The 19,727-nt window shown below is 45.2% G+C and overlaps 1 protein-coding gene across 1 annotated transcript in view; it reads left to right on the top strand.

The window, feature by feature from the left end:
- LOC311131268 (syntaxin-8-like) overlaps window positions 1-19,727 on the top strand; it is a 47,776-nt gene that overhangs the window by 25,810 nt on the left and 2,239 nt on the right. Inside the window, exon 7 of the mRNA XM_084164138.1 lies at window positions 14,602-14,703. Within this exon, the coding sequence (XP_084020264.1) occupies window positions 14,602-14,703 (102 nt within the window). The remainder of the gene's footprint in view (window positions 1-14,601; window positions 14,704-19,727) is intronic.

Below are 19,727 nucleotides of genomic sequence, written 5' to 3'. Positions count from 1 at the left end.
GACCGCAGAGTGAAGGAAAAGCAGCCAACAAGTGCTCAGCATATGTGGGAACTCCTTCAAGACTGTTGGAAAAGCCAGGTGAAGCTGGTTGAGAGAATGCCAAGAGTGTGCAAAGCTGTCATCAAGGCAAAGGGTGGCTACTTTGAAGAACCTAAAATATAAAATATATTTTGATTTGTTTAACACTTTTTTGGTTACTACATGATTCGAAATGTGTTATTTCATAGTTTTGATGTCTTCACTACATTTACATTTACATTTTAGTCATTTAGCAGACGCTCTTATCCAGAGCGACTTACAGTTAGTGAATACATTTTTTTTTTTTATACTGGCCCCCCGTGGGAATCGAACCCACAACCCTGGCGTTGCAAACGCCATGCTCTATCAACTGAGCTACATCCCTGCCGGCCATTCCCTCCCCTACCCTGGACAACGCTGGGCCAATTGTGCGCCGCCCATGAGTCTCCCGGTCGCGGCCGGCTGCGACAGAGCCTGGATTCGAACCAGGATCTCTAGTGGCACAGTTAGCACTGCGATGCAGTGCCTTAGACCACTGCGCCACTCATTATTCTACAATGTAGAAAATAGTAAAAATAAAGAAAAACCCTTGAATGAGTAGGTGTGTCCAAACTTTTGACTGGTACTGTATATCTTGATCTTCCTTTTTTCCCCTTTTTGTTGATAATTCGTTCTGGTTGGCTAAGGGATTTCCAGTGCTATAGAGCCCTATGGATCGAATTACCCTGAGTCTGCTTTTAAAGGGAGAGGCAAAGCCTTTCTATGGCTATTTGTGCTTGGAATAGCTGAAAGAAACCTCAACTCAAGACAATTCAACCCTACATATCACCCATTAAGCACAGCATTTGCAATAACACATCCACACAATCCTCGAATAAACAATTAAAAGTGCCAACTTTTCTCCTGACACTTTTGTCAGCAATTAAAAAGCCTGATAGCTGACAACGGTCCTCACTGTGGGGATGTTATTGGTCTTAAAGGGATGAGGGATACGTGTGTTTGATGATCGTCTTTGAATGATTTAAAGGGGATGTGAGGATTAGCTGGCTGCCTCTCCCTGTCTCATACTCCAGTATGAAGAGTTACTCAGCGAGTTATTCATCAACCAGTAGCGGCCGACCACCTGTCCCGACTTTGGCGTAGGTGAAAGTGGAGACTGAGGAAGAAGCTCTCTGGTCCAACATGTTGGTCTGACGCACGCACACACGCAGGCGGGCGCCCTCAACACACACACACACACACACACACACACACACACACACACACACACACACACACACACACACACACCTTTTCTCTCTGATGGAGACAACCCACCACCCCACAGCACCACCCCACACCACAACCCCACCCCACCACCCCACAGCAGCAGCCCAGGGCAGGGCATCAGAGACCAAGGTGTCGCCCGGATCCTGATCATCTGCACCTCGTCTGTTTCTCAGCTGGGCCCAGCGGGGCCCCAGATCACCTCCAGATGTCCCCTAGCTCAGAGCCCTGTCCTGGGCCCAGAGAGTCAGTGGGAGAGGCTCCTCAGTCCTCCTCTCTCAACAACCACATCCAGATTGCCTGGCAATGACACACTCATTCGCAAACTATCAATTGTGTATTTTATCCCTTGGAAAAACACAAACTAATAAGCAGTAAAAACTCCATGTAAGGGAAGTCAACTATGATTTCACCCCCTCTTAACAAGTTGGTTGTTTTTAGAATGAGAAAATGCTTGGAAACAAACTTATGGTTCAAGTCGTTCTCATTACCGTGTCTTTGAGTAATCTGCCTCTTTAAAGTGTCTTAGATGACATTAAATGGTTTTAGCTGGCATAATGGTTTTAAAATGGCTGCTGTTAGATTACGCAACACACTCCAGTATTGTGAATTTGTCTTGTTACTTTCCAAACATCAATCAGATGGTTGAGTCCTGTTGCCTATTGTTCTTGCACTGAGATAAAACATCATGTTTTGTCACTTCTCCTTCACTTAAAGCTTGCATTTTGCTATAGTGTGGGTTCGACTGAATTTCAGCATCGATCAACCTCCCTGTGTTTGACACAGAACTTATCTTAAGGTGCCTTGAAAGCAACAACCTCACTAGCCCTCCTCAGAAGCTAAGGGGTTAACACTATGATTACCATACCTTCGTTCACATGCTCGTGTCACTGCTATTACTTTTTAAGGAGCATTACCTCACCACAGTGGTATGTGTACGATTTAACGCCAAACTGGCCTTAACGTCTTAATATCACTCTGTAATATCCCCCAGGAGGGCTTCATCGCAGATTGCCGCATGGGGAAATGAAAGTGCATTTGCCATGTGGTGAGGTTGCAATTTCATCTGGCACTTTCCCTTTGGCGGAGGGCAAAGGATTCCCTGCAATTTAATGTTACTTTGGCCCTGGCTCCGCTCTCGCTTGGCTCCGCCGGGCCTCGTTGGCTAACGTGAGTGACAGCGGGAACAAATCTCCCACTCTGTTTACTTAATCGCTAACCACTCCGGTTTGGAAGCCACATCCAACGGTTTGGAACCCGCGGGGATCTCGGTGGAGTAAAAGTATTAAAGTACTGCCCTTCTTCGCCACCAGACTGGAGGTAAAGTGGGTCACCCCATATAACGAGTGGAAGGGCTTAGACTTACCCACCACCTCAGTCCAGCAGGTGGTTCCCATTTCAGCAGGGCTAAAGAGCAGAGACCTTCATCTACTCTCCTTTTAATAGAGAGAATATTCACCGCTATTACTTTTTAACATGCCACACATATGGAATATATGGGGAATGTGTTCACACTCAGGTTGGGATTAGAGAATAGGTCAGGTTCAATGAGTATGAGAGGGTGGCTGAGGGGAGGCACAAGCTACCTGTAGAGGGTTGAGGTTGGGTAAATGTCACACAGTAAAATCTAACTCTGTGTTAAGCATGAGCTTAGAAACACACTGTGCAATGGCATTGAAACGAGGCAGCCTAGAGATGGGTCATTTTCCAATGATTTCATCCATAGAGAGAAAGAGAGGGTGTGAGAGAGAGAGAGGGGGGGAAAGGGAAAGGGAGAGGGAGAGGCTTTGGAAGAAGCAGCCAGTTGAACCACACAGCAGGGTCTCATTAGAAGTCATTCATCACAGCTGATGCACAGAAACGGGGAGATGGAGCAAGGAAAAGAGAGAGAGACTTCATGTTTGAATTAGGGAATGCTTCATTAGCGTCTCAAGTCTTTGGTGAGCTTTGAAGGGCGTCGTTCCATAAGTGAAAATGTGGAGGATGTGATGAGGGGGGACTTCATACGCCAGGCTTGTTCACAGTCTCTCGGTGATGGGAATGCGTGCCTCTATAGGCTGTTGAACATGCGCCGCACACATGTTTTACGGTGGAATTGGTGGGGATAGTGGAATTGTTTATTAATCTGTAAAGACACCTTACTAAGCACCTTTAAATGGCATTTGTCTATTTGTCAGTAAAAGTCAGGGGAGTGTCATTGCCAAGTTGTAGCCGACTTATTATGTTTGATTTGAAGTTGGTCCTGTAGTACATTTTGGGGGCAAGTGTGATTTGCGTCCATAATGTAATGTATGTATTAGATATTGCATGATATTAAATCCATCTCATATTGCCGTACAGTAATACTGGAACATTGTAGTCGTTTGAATCCAGTCCTTTGCAACAAGTGTCTGACATCACCCATGAAGATCACTCATCTGAGTTAACACCACGATATGACCAATGGCTATCATGCAACCCTCAACTCTTCACAGTGACTCACAACCGATCATAATCACAATCAAAGACTGAAAGAGCAGTTCAAAGGCTTTAATCATAATATGATTCTTTGAAACTGCGGCGGATGAGTATTTCCAAGGTGAGGCTTTTGAAATGCTTCAAAAGAGGAAATCCTTTTTCTGTACAGTCTATTTGATCTATTATCTGGGCTCTCCTATGTGTGAAATCCAGAAAATAAACAGATTGAGTGGAGGTTTTAATAAAATTAGCGGCAGTAATAACAGGACGGTGAGCTTCAAAACCAGTTTTGCCTCACAAATGAGCTCTTTTAGCCTCGTTTTGTTGAACGTTGAAGTTCGCTCTCTTTGTTGTCTCTCAGATCGACTACACTCGGATGAACAACCAAATCCTTTTGATCTAGGCTAGCATCTTATCATTCTCATCTGTTTTGGTTTTGGCTTAATACTGTTGCCATTTGATTCTAAGTCACTGTTGTTCCGTTTTCCAACCAGGATTTGTACAAATATTTTTAATGTAGGCCTACATCATGAGAGAAAGGCAGAATTCCCACAAAGTAAACAGTTATAATACACTGAGTGTACAAAATATTAGGAACACCTGCTCTTTCCATGACATAGATTGACCAGGTGAATCCAGGTGAAAGCTATGATCCCTTATTGATGTCACTTGTTAAATCCACTTCAATCAATGTAGATGAAGGGGAGGAGACAGGTTAAAGAAGGATTTTTAAGCCTTGAGACAATTGAGACATGGATTTTGTATGTGTGCCATTCAGAGGGTGAATGGGCAAGACAAAATATTTAAGTGCCTTTGAACAGGGTATGGTAGTAGGTGCCAGGCCCACCGGTTTGAGTGTGTCAAGAACTGCAACACTGCTGGGTTTTTCACACTCAACAGTTTCCCATGTGTATCAAGAATGGTCCACCACCCAAAGGACATCCAGCCAACTTGACACAACTATGGGAAGCATTGGAGTCAACATGGGCCAGCATCCCTGTAGAACGCTTTCAACACCTTGTAGAGTCCATGCCCCGACAAATCGAGCATATTCTGAGGGCAAAATTGGGTGCAACTCAATATTAGGAATGTGTTCCTAATGTTTTGTACACTCAGTGCATATTACGCTATGATCCACGCAATCAAAGTTTATAAGTGTTTGTGTTCACCGTGTTAAAAGAAACAAAGTTAAATGTTGTGGGAGAGCAAAGGAACCCCACTGTGTTACTGTACCTACATGTCTGTGTTCTGTTATCAGGGTGAAGTAGAGTAGACACAAGGTGAATGATCTAGAGTTGTCTTCCCAGCCGGTTCATGCACTGACTGGCGTGTGGATGGTAGCTGATACCTGCTGGGGCAGAGGACAGAGTCCAGACAGATACAGATAGATCTCGACATCATACCGCTCCCTCCCTATTGCAGCTTCTGTTTCTATGGCTCTCTGCCAGCCAAGGCCATAAATGAAGGAACATCAGCTTTGTACATACTACCTTTTTGACCTTTCAGTCACAACTTAACGATATGTTATCTATACAGAGGCGTCTTGAACACAAAAACAAGAACCTGTAAAAACACATCCACGTCAGTGCATTGAGGACACTGACTGTCTGGTCATTGTGTTGGTTGGCTGCTGCCCTGTACGTAACAGTGCACTGTAATTCAGCTACCTCTCCACCAGTGGGCAGTAGAGGAGATGACAGCTGAGACGGTCTTGATGATGAAATGGGAGTTTTTCGCTTTCAGAGACTCTCTTATGTGGGGACTGGGTTGTGGATTTGAGGGGAGGTTTTGGGAGGAGGGAAAGTCGTAAAATGTCAATTAAGGTTTGTTAATTTTATTTTGTACCTCAGAGGAGGTTTCCCTGTCTGTAAGCGATCACCACCTACTCATGTTCCTCATCAGCGGTGAGTGCATTCTGTAATTATACAGCATCTGCACTCGCAGCTGTGGAGACGATTGCAGCATAATATTCCCCAAAACCCCTCTTCTTTTCACTTAGTTTTCCTATGTACATTATGTGATGGCATTTAGATAGGTTGCTCTTATGTATGTTCAGTACATGAGCGTGTGTGTGCGCGAGCGTGTGCCCGTATGTGCGTGAATCCGTTTGCGTGTGCGTACGCTTGCAGCATGTATTGGTGGTGAAATGCCTTCCTTGGTGTCCAGAAGCTACATGGGGGGGATCTTTTTCCTGTATGGATGTTTTTTCAGGAACACTGTGCCCAAACATTTATTCTGGCGTGAGCTACAACAGCACAAATAGCCCTCCCACCGCCCAAGTTCGTGGGTTTTTTCCATTTTAATAGAGGGACTTGGACCACAATAGTATCCCCACCTCTCTCTCTCTCTCTCTGTCTCTCTCTCTCTAACCCACAGTTTATAATGTTATCATACATTAAAGTAATACACTTATAAATCAAAATAGCTTCAGGGAAGCTTTCAGAAGAGAAAATAACTTGTTGTGTATGTTTGAAGGTGACTTAATTATTTCACCTGCTTGCTGTTATTTTAGTCTTTCTATGAAGTGCTATGGAACTTTTACAAGCCAATGATATCACCCCTATCAGAGGTGTTATAGAGTTCTTCAGATCCAATCAAAACTTTGAACCCAGTTCACAGCATAGATCAACAGCAGATTTCAGATGCACTGTGGTAACTTACTGGTACTTGGAGCCCTATGACATGGAAGGAACCATTCTAAAGGGCAGTCATGCTAAAGGCAACCCATGCAAAACGACGCTAGATTCTGGTTGTAAACTGGTTACAGTGACGTCTTTTCAACCAGATTGGCCCGCTAGGAAGTACATCCTGTTGACCTTACCCCTTTGCCCCCTAATGTCTTACTCAGCTCATAGATGTCACTGACTCAGGCCTCTCTTCACATGAGTCAGTCTCAGATTTGTCTCCTTTGTCTACTTTTTTAATACTCAATACCAAAACTGTCTCTTGTTACACATTCCTGCACTCTGAGTGGCTAAACAACAGCTGGCGGTGGAATCAGTTTTCCATAATAAAATGTCTCCATCATAGTGTTCTGTTTGAGACATGTCATTCCTCTCTATTCCTCCTCCACTGTCAATGGACAGGGAGGGACTTGGCGTTATTATGGATGGTTACTCCTCACTCTGGACCCAGACAAGGGTCCTGGCAGAATGTGTGTGTGTTCCGGGTTAAACGGGCCCTGGCTGCACATCAAAGTCCCGCTATAACCCTTAGCAGTCAGTCAGACACTCAGTGTACTGCCGGGAAGCTCAGCTCAGCTCCACAGGGGTTCAGAATAACTTAGTCCAGATTTTGTTTTGTGGGTGAGAAACATACAGTCTCCGCGGGTGGTGTTTACACAGCACACTCACATTGACAACACCTACAGGCTGTTTTTACAGTACTGCTGTGCCAGGCCAGCGAGACGATGCTAGATCCTGGAAACTACCTAATGCTTACTGCGTCTGTGCCCTCTGAAATCTGAAATCGGTCCAGTGATTGTGTTTCCTGTTTGTACTCTTCCGCTTTTCCCTAATAATGATAATAGCATGGTCATTTAGCAAAACGATTTACAGAACTGTCAACCAATTCTTAGTTGATGTGGCTCTTGCAAGAACCCACAACCCTGGTGTTGCCAGCACCATGGTCTAATCTGAGCCTTTGGAGGCAAAAGTGAAATGTTCTCCCATTTCAATGTGTTACCTCCTCCTCCAAGGTCTTGGTAATAAAGTGTGATGTGTGGTTTTGTGGGTCCGTGCCCATGATTGTTCCCCTTCCATGAGTCCCGTGCTTCTGGGCCGTTCTTCTGCTGGCACCCTCATGCTCATCACACTCTCATTGTTCAGTGGCACCTGGCCATGATGGGGAGATGCTGGATGAATCTGGAATCTGGCAACCCTCTGAAGCAATATCCTGAATGGCTGTGCCCTGGTGGGTATGAAAGACCTAGGTTTGGTTCTGAGAACCTGCCAATGTAACAGTATACTTCCGCTGTGTGCCTGACCTGCGCTTTGGGTTTTTGCTCTTTTTAAAGAGGCATCATTTACATTTTTATGTCCCTTGAGATGATTTCCAAGAACGTCCATGAGGCTCCAAGAACATCGATGTTAGGCACGGGAGGTTTGGCGTTTACCTGAAAAATGCTCAATGTATTTTCACTCTCCACATGGTTCAGATTTGCACGTTCCATTGGGGATTCACCCCCAGAGAGCCACAGCAGAATGACATGATAATACAACATGACAGATGTAGTCTTTCCAAGTGCTCATAAGCCCCTCACCTAGTCATTCTACAATGTGGTCAAACCAGGCAACGTCCTGTTTACTGCCCTTTGCTGGACTCCCTAATTCAGTGGATCTCTAACCTCTCCTCGGGGACCCCCTAGAGCATTTCCATGTATTTCATCTATTCCAGAGCTAGCACACCTGATTCCACTTGTCAACTCATTATCAAGCTCTTGACTAAGTGAGTCAGGTGAGCTAATTCAGGGCTAAAACAAAATGGTGAAACGTCTGGGGGACCCTGAAGAGAGGTTTGAGAACCACTTCCGTAATTCACCTGACTTCCTGTTTCGCTAACACCAGACAGACCCCCAACCAAATCAACTTTAATTCGTCAAAGCAAGGGCACAGTGACGGGATACGACTGTACTCGTCAAAGTGAAAGGCACAGTGATGGGGATGTCTATGGCTGCTCTTTGAAGTGCATTCTTTCTAGTGGAGGTTCCACCTTAAACAGAGTCATCGATCAACCTGACATCCATTTTGGGTGTCCGCGTGACGACTGACGATGTATCTTCTGGGTAAATAGGGGTAAATGGTGCTGGAGCCCGTCGTGCTCGGTGGAGGGCAGTGGATTCATAGAGGCAGGGGCAATTCCAACCCTGCGGTGAGACTAATCTATGCACATGTGCTGAGGCACTTCAGAAGACCAGATGTTGGGAGGAAACGCATGGAGATACTTCAGCTCCAAAAAGCTCCTGGCGAGTGTTATTGCTTATAGACAATGACTGACACACATAGGAGGAAGAGACACACAGACACACACACATGCACACACACATACTCTCACAAATATCTTCGACCTCATGGCAAGGCTATTTCATGGTGGCCTAAGGTGCCATTTGTCAATGCCTTGGTAAAGGCCAATCGATCCCCTCTCGTTTGTGTGTTGTGTTAAGCAGTCCATTCTACACACACTTTTCAGCTTCTAAGAGCCTTAGAGGCTTTACAAACCCTTTATAAATCATTGGACAAACAACGCTAACAGGCCAAATGTAGTGTTTATTGTTGATTTTTGTGGTCGCATTTGTTCATCATGAATAAAAATGTCTTGAGGCATGTTGTTGGTTTTGGATCCAGTTCAGAAATCAAGGCATTAACTTGCCATCAGCAAGTACTCTTGTAAACCTCGATAGACACTCCATTATGAACAAATAAACGGACAGCTATTTTTTTACTAGCTACGATAGATGGTTGTTAGGAGAAGAAAGTGCCATTGTTTATTTATTCTACTTCCCACATGTCAGATTGGCCAAAACACATTTTCTGCACTGTTTCTTTACCCAAGTCCTTCTTATTGAGACCGAAATGGCTCGTTTTGAGTTTTTTTCTCCACATTATTGGCCACAGCTCAGCGTTGCTCTCCGGGTTTCGCTGTCAGTTTATAAAGTCATAAAGCTCAGAGCTGTGAGTGCAGCCCTTACTAATCCTCACTCAGCAGCCCCTCGGGTGCGTTTGTTTACAATGCGCATCGAGGCGGGGGAAAAGTCAAAGAAGAAAAAGAGGACAAAAAAAGGCACAACTTCTTGTAAATACTGTAATTGCCCGGCACTACAGTGTATCATCCAAACGGAGTGCTGGGTACACAATGTGCGCCAAGTGAAGTTCCAGTAACGACAGAGGAGTGTTGTGTTTTGCTTGGCAACCAGGGACCTCTCCTCCTATATTGGGGCCAATTGGTAACAGTTGTGGTGGGTAACTAGCTACACGGGCCCAGGACTCAGAGTGTAGAGTGGAGCGCTCTGCCTGTCATATCCTCAGGAGAAATCACTCGGCTAAGTGCAACGAAATGAGTGCCTGCCAAGTCGGTTTGTGTTTGAAAAACAAGCAGCTCTCTCGCTCTCTCTCTTTCTCTCTGTGCCCAGGCCATCGGATTGGGAAGGCATCCTACAATAACACACACAGTTAATACAGCGTGTCCTGGAGCCAGTGGGGTGTCACTGTTTAGAATGGTGCCCCAAAGCCGCAACAGCAAACCCAGTACAAATGAGTCAGCAACTTGGGTGTTTGGAGGGATATGAAGGAGGTTGGGGAGGGAGTAAGTCCCCTCTCATTCATCTCGGATTCCAACACGCTGGAATAGCGACATTGCCCTTTGTTTTGTGTAGGGCTGATGTTAGTGATCTGAGACCTGTTGTAATAGCCTACAAGAGACAGGGTCTGCGGTGGGGGCTTGTGCTACTCTCCACAGTGCAGAAAGAGAGAAAGCTTGAGAGAGAGAGAGAGGACATGGAGCCTAGGACTGCTGCTTTGCCTCCTCTACACACTCTGCCGTGACAGCTCCTGCTGGCGGTACTGGATTCCTATTGGCCTGCGGCCCAACACCACATCCTGTGGAGGGTGAGACTAGGAGGAAATCCCTCCCAGGACGCTGCATTGACAGACCCCAGTACCTGAACCAACGCCTCATTCAGTTGCACTTCCTGCCCCTTGACGAACTCCACTCCATTTCGTAACTGGCGCCCACGCCAAGGCCCCAGCTCTGCTCCTTTGCTCCCAAATGGCCTCCTTGCTTTTGTTAGTACCGGACCTTAAGTACTTCTCTGCTTACAGTTGTGTAATAAACTTGGATCTTGGATCTGGATGAGCAAGAACCGGTAATGTTGGACCTTGAGGTCATATCCTCCAATCATCCTATGTTTGTTTGCAGGCGTGAGACATGATTTGAGACGCCAGACAAGGAAATGGAGAATGATGTGAGTCTTCTGCTCTGTGTCTTCTGAGATGAACATCTCATTGTCAGAGCCAGTGACAGGACACGGAAGGAGAACATTGTCCATGACAAACACTATTCCTCAAAGGGATTTCTGCTGCTTTGACCTCCCAAAACAATTGGCCGTCCAATACTGAAACTAAGGCGTTCATCCTAGAATGTATGACACAAAACAAATCACCATTCCCTATGTACAGAGGAGAGGAAGTCTCTCAGTCTCTCCATCCAGATGACGATCCAACAGGGATGGAAATGAACCTGTTAACTATTGTGTCTTGAGACAGGAAGCTGGAAGCTGGCATTGGATCTAAAGGCAATCAGAAACATTGTTTAGAGAAGCAGTGTAATTGTCTTGGACAGGAAATGATGGGACTCTGAGATGGCGCAGTCTAGTCGGCCGCGGAGGAGAAAGTAAAGATGTGGGTAACGTCATTGCAGAACAACATCTGTGTCCTATTGGTGTCTTCCAGTTCCAGAGACTTCGGCGGCGTCATGTTTCGTCAGAAGCAACGGCCGTTGTTCTACGGTGCACCAGTGTGGTTGGGGAATTGCCGTGTCAAATGACGTCACTCACATGCCTACACACCTTTCCACCTCTGCAACCTGTACAAAGGACAGACAGAGAAGACTAGGCAAATAATGCAACCTGAAAGCAAATAAAACTCATGTGACGGTGCTTTCCTTTCTTTGAATGTAGTTGAGAGAGAAAGAGCGATAGAAAGAGAGGAATGCAAGGTGACAATGGCGTGTACCCTTCTGGAAGAGACAGGATTACGCTGTTTATTTTGGTGTTCGGGAAGGAAAGTTGCTTATTTTTTTCATTCCAGGGCTGTGAACTTGGCCTGTCAGTCGACGCATCCGTGTAATCTCAACAGCACTGCTGTCTCTGTCTGTTGGCTGAAGAACAACCAGCCACCCGGTCTTTCCCCCAAGCGACTGCGCCTGGAGTTTTTAATTGTGTTTCTAGCAAAACAAATGACGTGACAATGGAAACAGTCGGTATCCATTAAGAACTTGCTAATTGCCTCCTGCATTTTATTGGGGAACGTTGTAGCAAGGACATAAATATCTTTGCGTAGAGTAATTAAGAAAAGTGTAGTTAGTTACTTAAGTGTATATTATGATGCTGATAGATTCATGTCTCTTTCCACAGTGAAGGAAGAACGCCGAAGTTGTCTTAATTGTTAATGAAACTATTCTTGTTTTTTCCCCCCAATGTACTCTCCATCCGACTTGCAATCACTTGTCCCTTTATTTAAAAAAGTTGGAATATCGAGGGCACATTTATCAGCATTTTTTAAAGTCTTTGATTTGAGTTTTTCCATCTGTTAGATGTTTTAGGTTAATCTGATAGGCTTTAACATTGGTATGTGTCTGTGGGGATGTGTTGGTGGAGAAATCCATTCATTAGACTTGTTGATGTGCTGTGCACTGAATAGTAAACTAGACACAAACAGCAGTGTCAGCCAACTTTTTCCCCATTTAAGTTAAGAAGCTTCAGTGTGAGTATGTGTGACTGTGTGTGTTCTGTCTCATGTATTACTCCTGAATTCTCAAAGTGAGATACTGTCTAACAGACTCTTAGCAATAATGCCTCGCCTTGACCGTGGGCTGTATTCTAAAGAGAGCCTGATCACTGACATCCAGACAAAAGGCTCTGTTCGACCAGCGTGTTTACCATTCTTTGTCCTTGACGACCGGGGGGAGATGGGGTTTAGTAAGGGGGTGTGGGACAGGGCGGTGATTTGCAGACCTCAGCACACGTTCCGCTGTTTCTGATGCTAACGTTAGGTGCCTGCTCAGAGTGTAGAAAGATGGCTTCCTCTACTTCCCAATGTGAAGGGGGGTGGGGGTCTCATTGTGCAAGCCGTCACTTAGAGTACACCGGAAACTGCAAGCAGGGCAAATGACATCACTATGTGAGTATGAGCCTACGACTCTGTGCTCTCTCCCACACTGTGGGTTTGGAGGTTTATCCAGTGTAATAGCATTTAAAATAAACAACCTTGGTTTGGAACAGGCCCTGTATTGTGGTGTGGCTGATAGGCCCGGTCCGAGCCAGGGGGAGCAGCTGTCATGTATCGGAGCAACGTGCTACATTAGGAAATTGGGAATTATGTCTCTGGAGCGCAGAGGGAAAGCGAGTGGTTTCGTTTTTTTTATACCTATCCCAAGGGGTAGCTGCTCGAACTTGTAAGACCCTCTCTTGGTGTCTTTCTCTCTCTTTCGCTGCTCGTAAATTGTTGCCTCATGCTAGGATGAGGTGGATGTCCCAGGAGATGTTTTACACATGGCCGTCTCACGTCTCTCCGTCGCCCCTTTCCTTTCCCCGCCGCACTTTGCCCCTTTAAAACTGACGCTGCCTGACCCGCCTCACCCAAATTATCCAGAACTTAATTATCTGAGTTGGGCCGAAAGCAGGTTCCCTTGTCAAACACTGATGACGCCACTTACCGATACATCTTTTCTTTCTGGCGAAGGGGCATCTCGAACTAGGAAAGACAACTTACCTAGAGATAAGAAAACTCTGATTATGACCTTGCGAACTCACTCGTGGGAATTTCATAATTTAGCCTAGTTGCTGTTACACAGGACGGATGCAAATTAAATTGGAGTAATTTTGTAACTTACTAGAAAACCCTCTCTTAGACATGTCTGTCTTTCTCAGACAGACATGGAGGTTTTCCTGAAAAACCTCCAACTTGCCAAAATGGGTAATATTTGAACAAAGTTTCTGTCAGTTCAGTTGGTATTTTTCTCCTCAGCCTCAGTTTGTTTAAAAAAAATCAGTCCACAACACGTCACTGTTCGTGCCCCTAGCATTTTTTATTCTGTCAAAGGTTTGCTGGAGACTGGAGAGGACCTATCATCGAGGCTTGAATTGAACAAATGACGAGCCAGTGCCACACAGCTCGATCTACAGACGTACCCTCAAACGCCAAAGACGAAATGGATAATTTAGATTCTGTTTAGCAATAAATAATTTAATGTAGAACTCGAGCAATGAGCCGTGCTGTTTTGACAGTTTTTCACTCATATTTCTTAATGTTTGTGTTTCATTGTTGAGTAATTGTTTTACTCCGCCTATGAGTTGAATAGCAAGTACAGCAGTGGGAACATTTTCAAAGGCTCTCGCCGCTGAAACACAGTTTACTCAATGTCATACAAAAACAGGCTATTGCCGCGAGTGAAGAGATTGAATATGTAAATACTCACAGCATTCCCCAGGGAGCAAAACTGGTTGAAATGACGTTTTTTTAAATGACCAGTTTTACATTCATTATGACGTCATCTCAACCAGTTTTGCCTGCTGGGATGTTGCTGAGCTGTAGTGTTGGATGGCAGTGACCTATGTCGTGGTCTCGGGTGGTCTCCAGCAGTTGTGGGCTACGGTGGCTGTCGTGTCACCACGGCAACTCGTCGTTATGAATCACAGGCCTCGAGCTGGACGACTTCAAGACAGGAAGTCCTACTGTACTGCAGCAGCGCCCGGCCGGCGTCTGTTCCACGAGCGGCCATTAAATCACACTAGAGTCACTGATTAAAGCCAGCGTCGATTCAGGAATTACTGAACGATTTTGAAAGGGAGAAGAGTGCTTTCACACATCCCCCCCCCCCCCCCTCCATCGCTCTTGTCTTTTGTCTCGAGGGCTCTTTGAGGCTGCCAACAGCCCCTATATAGGCTCTGTTTCCTTCCAAGTCTGTAGCGTTTCTATTAAGGGTGATTTTATTAGCGAGTGCCGAGAGCACAGGACTGTTGGAGCTCTTAAATCTAAATAAAATAATACTTTTTTGAATTCTTGTGGTCTTTGAGATATACTGTAACTGATATCGAACTGAAGCATTGTTCCAACTAACTTTGTCACTTCTCCCTTTCCCTCTTAGAAATCATCGATGACCTCACACACCTGGTGGACAAGACGGATGACCGGATCCGCAACGAGACACGAAGGGTTAAGCTGGTGGAGACTAAGTCGGCTTCCTGCGGTGAGCCCGCCTTCCTTCTCCGGGGTCGCTGCGGTCTGCAAGGCCATTTGATCTGCTCTGTGTTCGTAACCCAACTGTAATAAGTCTGTCTCTCTTCCAGATTTACGAGCATCGGTCCCTCTCCCTTTTCTCTTTCTACAGCTCTCAGTACAGTTCAGTGTGCTGTGAATGGCCTAGTAAAGGGAGTATAGACCTTCAGACCTTCAGTAATGGGAAAGCCAGACCCAAACTCTAAATGCACTCAGTTATGTGTTATATTGAGTCTCAGTCCTATAATCTTTTACTCTCCAGGTAAGTCATTCATGACGGTTAAAGATCATGAAAAACCCTCTAAAGCTGGGTTCTCCCAGAGTAATATGAGCTCCAAAACACACCTATACAGTATGTGGAGTATAAGAGGGTGTGTCCTTCATGGATGTGGTATCTCAATCTATGCCAAACAATTGTATCTCATGAGGGAGCTAGTTGAAGGCCCTCAGTTGATTTGTGGACTAGTGGTACCCTTTCAAGCACCATCCATCGTATTCCATTCAGCGATATCATTGCTGTGCTCACCAGAAGCAGACTCGATGCTGCTTAATTGACCAGAAGCAACGACATTGATGGCGACAAGCACATTTGGCACCGAAACACCACACAGTTAATGGTGGGGGGATTGGCTCTATCACATCTACTACTTTATGTTATAGAAAACAGTCCCACATAGGTCCCCCGATCCTGTCCCCAATCCCTTACACTCTGAAAGGTGCTTCCAAGAGCCAGGCTGTAGTACAGACTCTGTAGTAAGTCAAAAGCCTTTCTTGGTACCATTTTCAAAGGACTCCCAGTAACCAGTCTGTTGTGTAGTAAGTCAGCACCACCCTCTCTTGGTACCAGTCTTTGATGGAGTTCAGTGGTTTACAGAGCTAAAGAGGAGCTGTGAAGCTGTGTCAATGGGGCCCTCCCTCACCATTACCCCCCAATCCCCTTTAATTTGTTTAACTCGGCTGTTTGGACTTTAGCCTTTACAAAGCCCAGCTTTCCTCTCTCAATGGCCACCCTGCTTCTTTCTCTCTGCTGGGAAAAAGAGATGCCAGAGCGGGGAGGTAGCTAGGCTAACTACCGTACAGCGAGACCGGGAATGTGCGACAAAGCTTGTTGGCGTAGTCAAGCTATGTTTGCCTTGTAAACGCCAGTCCGCGTCACCTTGGCGATGGCCGCATTGTTGCGCTAGGAGCCCCCACTAACAGGCGAACAGTGGCGCGGTCATACAACAGTAAGATCTGAGGATGCGATGAAGGCTCAGCTAATATAACAGTTGATGCCATTTCTGCCCAGTCGCCATGACACCCAGAGAAGGTTTGTTTGAAGATCCCAGAACTAGAGTCACTGGGCACATTGTGCTAACCAAGGAGTCTCTTTCTCTCTCTCTCTCTCTCTCTCTCTCGCTCTCTATCTTTCTCTCTCTCTCTCTTTCTCTCTGTCTTTTCTATCTGTCTGCTTTCTCTCGTTCTTTTCTCCCTCTCTCTTCCTATCCCTTCTCTCCTCTACTGTGCCAATGCTTAACAATATTAATGTATTCTGTGTAGTGTGAGAGGTGGAGTGGGGGGGTTGTTTGGGTGTCGTGAATGGAAAAATCGTCCACCACCCCAACGCTGACCATCCCCCCCACCCGCTCTATTCCTCCTTTTTCCATCCTCTCTTCTCCTGGTTTGTTTGACACTTGTCTTTGTCTCGTGCAAAGAAAGAATTGAAAATAGAACATGCCACAAATCTTTTGGAGGGTTTCTCCTCTTGTTCTTGGGTGCGTGTTGATGATTCCTGAGCTTGGGCTTGATTTGTTTTTGGAACCCAGCTCATCCAAAGCCCAGGCTTGGGTGTTATGTCTTCCTTGAGTTCTCCAATAGGTGGGAAAGACTGGCTTTGACAAGGAGACGGGCATATTTGACATACTTTCTCTCGTAAGAGAAGAAACATCCCAGATTATACACACTGGGGGCGGAATCCTTACTTAAGATGTGTGTTTAACTTGAGGATTTAACATAAAGATGTTACTCTTGTTAGGATTTGGGCTGTTAGGAATTGCAGCATTTAGATGAATTACCTGCAGCAAATTCATAACTTCTAATAAGTGTACTGATGAAAGCTGAGGCTTTTGTTTGCAGGTGTGTCAATCTTTAATCAACCTCTTAGACCTTCTGCCAGAGACAAGACAAGGAGAGAGGGGCGGGGGGTAGCTTAGTGGTTAAGAGCGTAGTGCCAGTAACCGAAAGGTCGCTGGTTCTAATCCCCGAGCCGACTAGGTGAAAAATCTGTCGATGTGCCCTTGAGCAAGGCACTTAACCCTAATTGCTCCTGTAAGTCGCTCTGGATAAGAGCGTCTGCTAAATGACTAAAATGTAAAATGTAAAATGAGAGAGAGATGAGTGACTGAGGACACTGTGGAAAATCCATCCTACCTTTGTGTTTAGTTGGCAAGCTGAAAGCTGGATGAGCACGGGCTGAACATGGTTAGGGGTCATCTCTCCTCTGAAGGGAGGAAGGTCCCACATAGCATAACATACTGCCATGGATCCATCCTGCAGCAACGGGTGCATGACTGCATCTCATGGCAGGCTTGTGAAACATCCTGGATCTTGTTGAAGCATATAGAGAGTTGAGATACAGGTACATTACAAGTCCTTCAGTCATCAGTCTCATGGTGCATTGAGGAAGAGCCACAATCAGACCACAACACAGTTGTGGACTTCACCAGGATATATGGGTGACAAGAACAATGTTAAAGCTTTAAAGCTAACTTGGGGTTAGCCTTTTTAAACAGTGTTTAAGCTTTGAGCAAAATGAGAAAGTTAACGCTGCCCCAAAAAAAATATCCAATAAAGTAAAGCCTCCTTTTCACAGTCACTTCCTTTTACTGGGAAAGGGATAGTGAACAGGTTTTGAGGGGGGTAGGTGGCATTAGAAAGGCAAGATTACCCCTTAGCACCAAAGGGCCCTAGGAGGGTGGTGTGAGTTTCCCAAGGCTTAAGCATCTCATCAGGCAACGTGGGGGCAGACCTCTCGCCCTCTCTCCAATGGACTAATCCCATGGGCCTGGGGAGGCTGCAGGGAAACCCCACACACATACTCACACTCACACACACTCGAATCCCGCAGGTGGCTTGCATCTCAAGTAGGGCTGAATTGTTATGGCTTTTGAGGGGTTGTCATTGAAGGTAGGTAAAGGGTGCATTTAACTTCATTTCAATGAGTCCCTTCAAGCCTGTTAAGTAAACCTTAAATACTTTTGAGGGCTCATTTTGATTACTTTTATGTAATTTTACCAATGCCGAAATTATAATTTTGACTAGTCTCCCATGCCCTATCATTTCAGTGTTGGACCAAAAAATACTGAAACAAACCATTCAAATCTAAGGTTGTACTAAAACAAAAACTCCAAGGTCGTTTTGAGGCACGTATGATGGTGTTGAAACCATGACCTAGAGGAGTAACAGATCCTGGAGCTCATGGTTTGTCACATTTACAAATGCTTACACAACATTTATGACTTGGTTTTGGCTGGTAAGAGTGGAAGATTGGAGGGTTATAAAACAATAGATCTGAAACAGCAGTCACTTTACTGCTGATTTTTCAAACTCCATAAACAACTAACAGATTTGATCAGCCCCTATGAAATCTGTTATTCCTTTGCGAAGGTTTTTCATTTGAGGGTATATTACTTCAATATTATGTTTATCAATGTGTACTGAAGTGATATATTCATATTACAATAGAATTGCTGGAAGATAACTATCTATCATGGTGTGAGAACCCTACAGGATTACAATTAGAAAAGTGATGACCTCGCAAACCATGTTAACATAAAACTTGACCCTTCATCAAAGGTCAGCCGAGTCTTTTGTAGCCAAAAAGAGCTATGAACCAGAGGCAAAGGGCAAGAACGGGAGAGGTGTTTGTGGGTGTGTGTGTGTGTTGCGGAGGGCAGAGACAGAAATACAACCTCCACCCGCCTCCCTCCCTTTTCTCCACCAATTAGGATTTGTCTTACTGATATGTCAGAAAAGCTCAAAAGGGGTGTATCCAAAGCCTTACTTTGCCCATCTCTAAAGCTCTTGGGTGGTCACTTGGACTGCTGACTGCACTGCATACCCCTTGGCTTCAATGGCGAAGCCTAGTCTAATCTATTTGGCCTGCAAATGTGATTGTTGTCATTGCTTCGTCGAGACTGGGTCAGGAGTAGGTAACTTATTTAGTTACTTAGAGGGACGGGGACAGTCCCAAAGAGAAGGGGAGGGAGGGTTAGTAGGGTGACTGGGTGGTAGGCGACATATCGAAGAAGAAGATGATTACATTATTATCCAACGATGTACATGAATGTCTAACATAATTTGACTTTAGAATGTTTATCAAGCTGAATCTAAAGATGACAGTCAACTATCCTGTTTTTATAGCCTTCACACTGAAGGGTAGTTAATTGCCTGGAGTTTGTGTGTGTATATTTCTCTAAGTGTGAGGTGTTTAAAGAGCCATCATGAGGGCTGTTGGGAGGAATGTTCCCACTTGACGTTTATATTGTTGCTGCCCTGCGCACATGTGTAAGTTATCAAGTGGGGAGGTCCTGTCTCGACCAATGATCATTCTGAGAGGTGGAAGACTAACATGCTAGGCTTCAGACAGTGCTCTTTTATTGAAAGTTTGACTTAAAATGTGCATAGGAGAAGAAGTGAAAATAGGAGTAGGACGAATTGGTTAGATGTAGAGTATGGTGAATGTGCATGGCCACAAAGTTGCGCCTGCATCTCCCTCACTCAACTCGGAGACAGAGATATTTCCCTCAGAGGGATCTTTCCCTCAGTTTTGAACGTTTTAGTAGTGTATCCTTGCAGTAGCCAGACCACTGTATTCAATGAAGAAATCCTAGAAGTAGGAGAAAGTGTTGCAACCAACCAAACTAATGAGGCACTCAGACCTTTGGACTTTGCCACATCCAAGCTTCCTTGCCAAGTTCTACGTCTCATAAGAACACCTGATCTAGGATCAGGTTT

The sequence above is a fragment of the Coregonus lavaretus genome (genome assembly GCF_964263955.1).
Source record: "Coregonus lavaretus genome assembly, chromosome: 6".
In the NCBI taxonomy this organism is placed as follows: Eukaryota; Metazoa; Chordata; class Actinopteri; order Salmoniformes; family Salmonidae; genus Coregonus; species Coregonus lavaretus.
The sequence above is the reverse complement of the archived record's forward strand: the minus strand, read 5'-3'. Positions and strand labels throughout refer to the sequence as shown.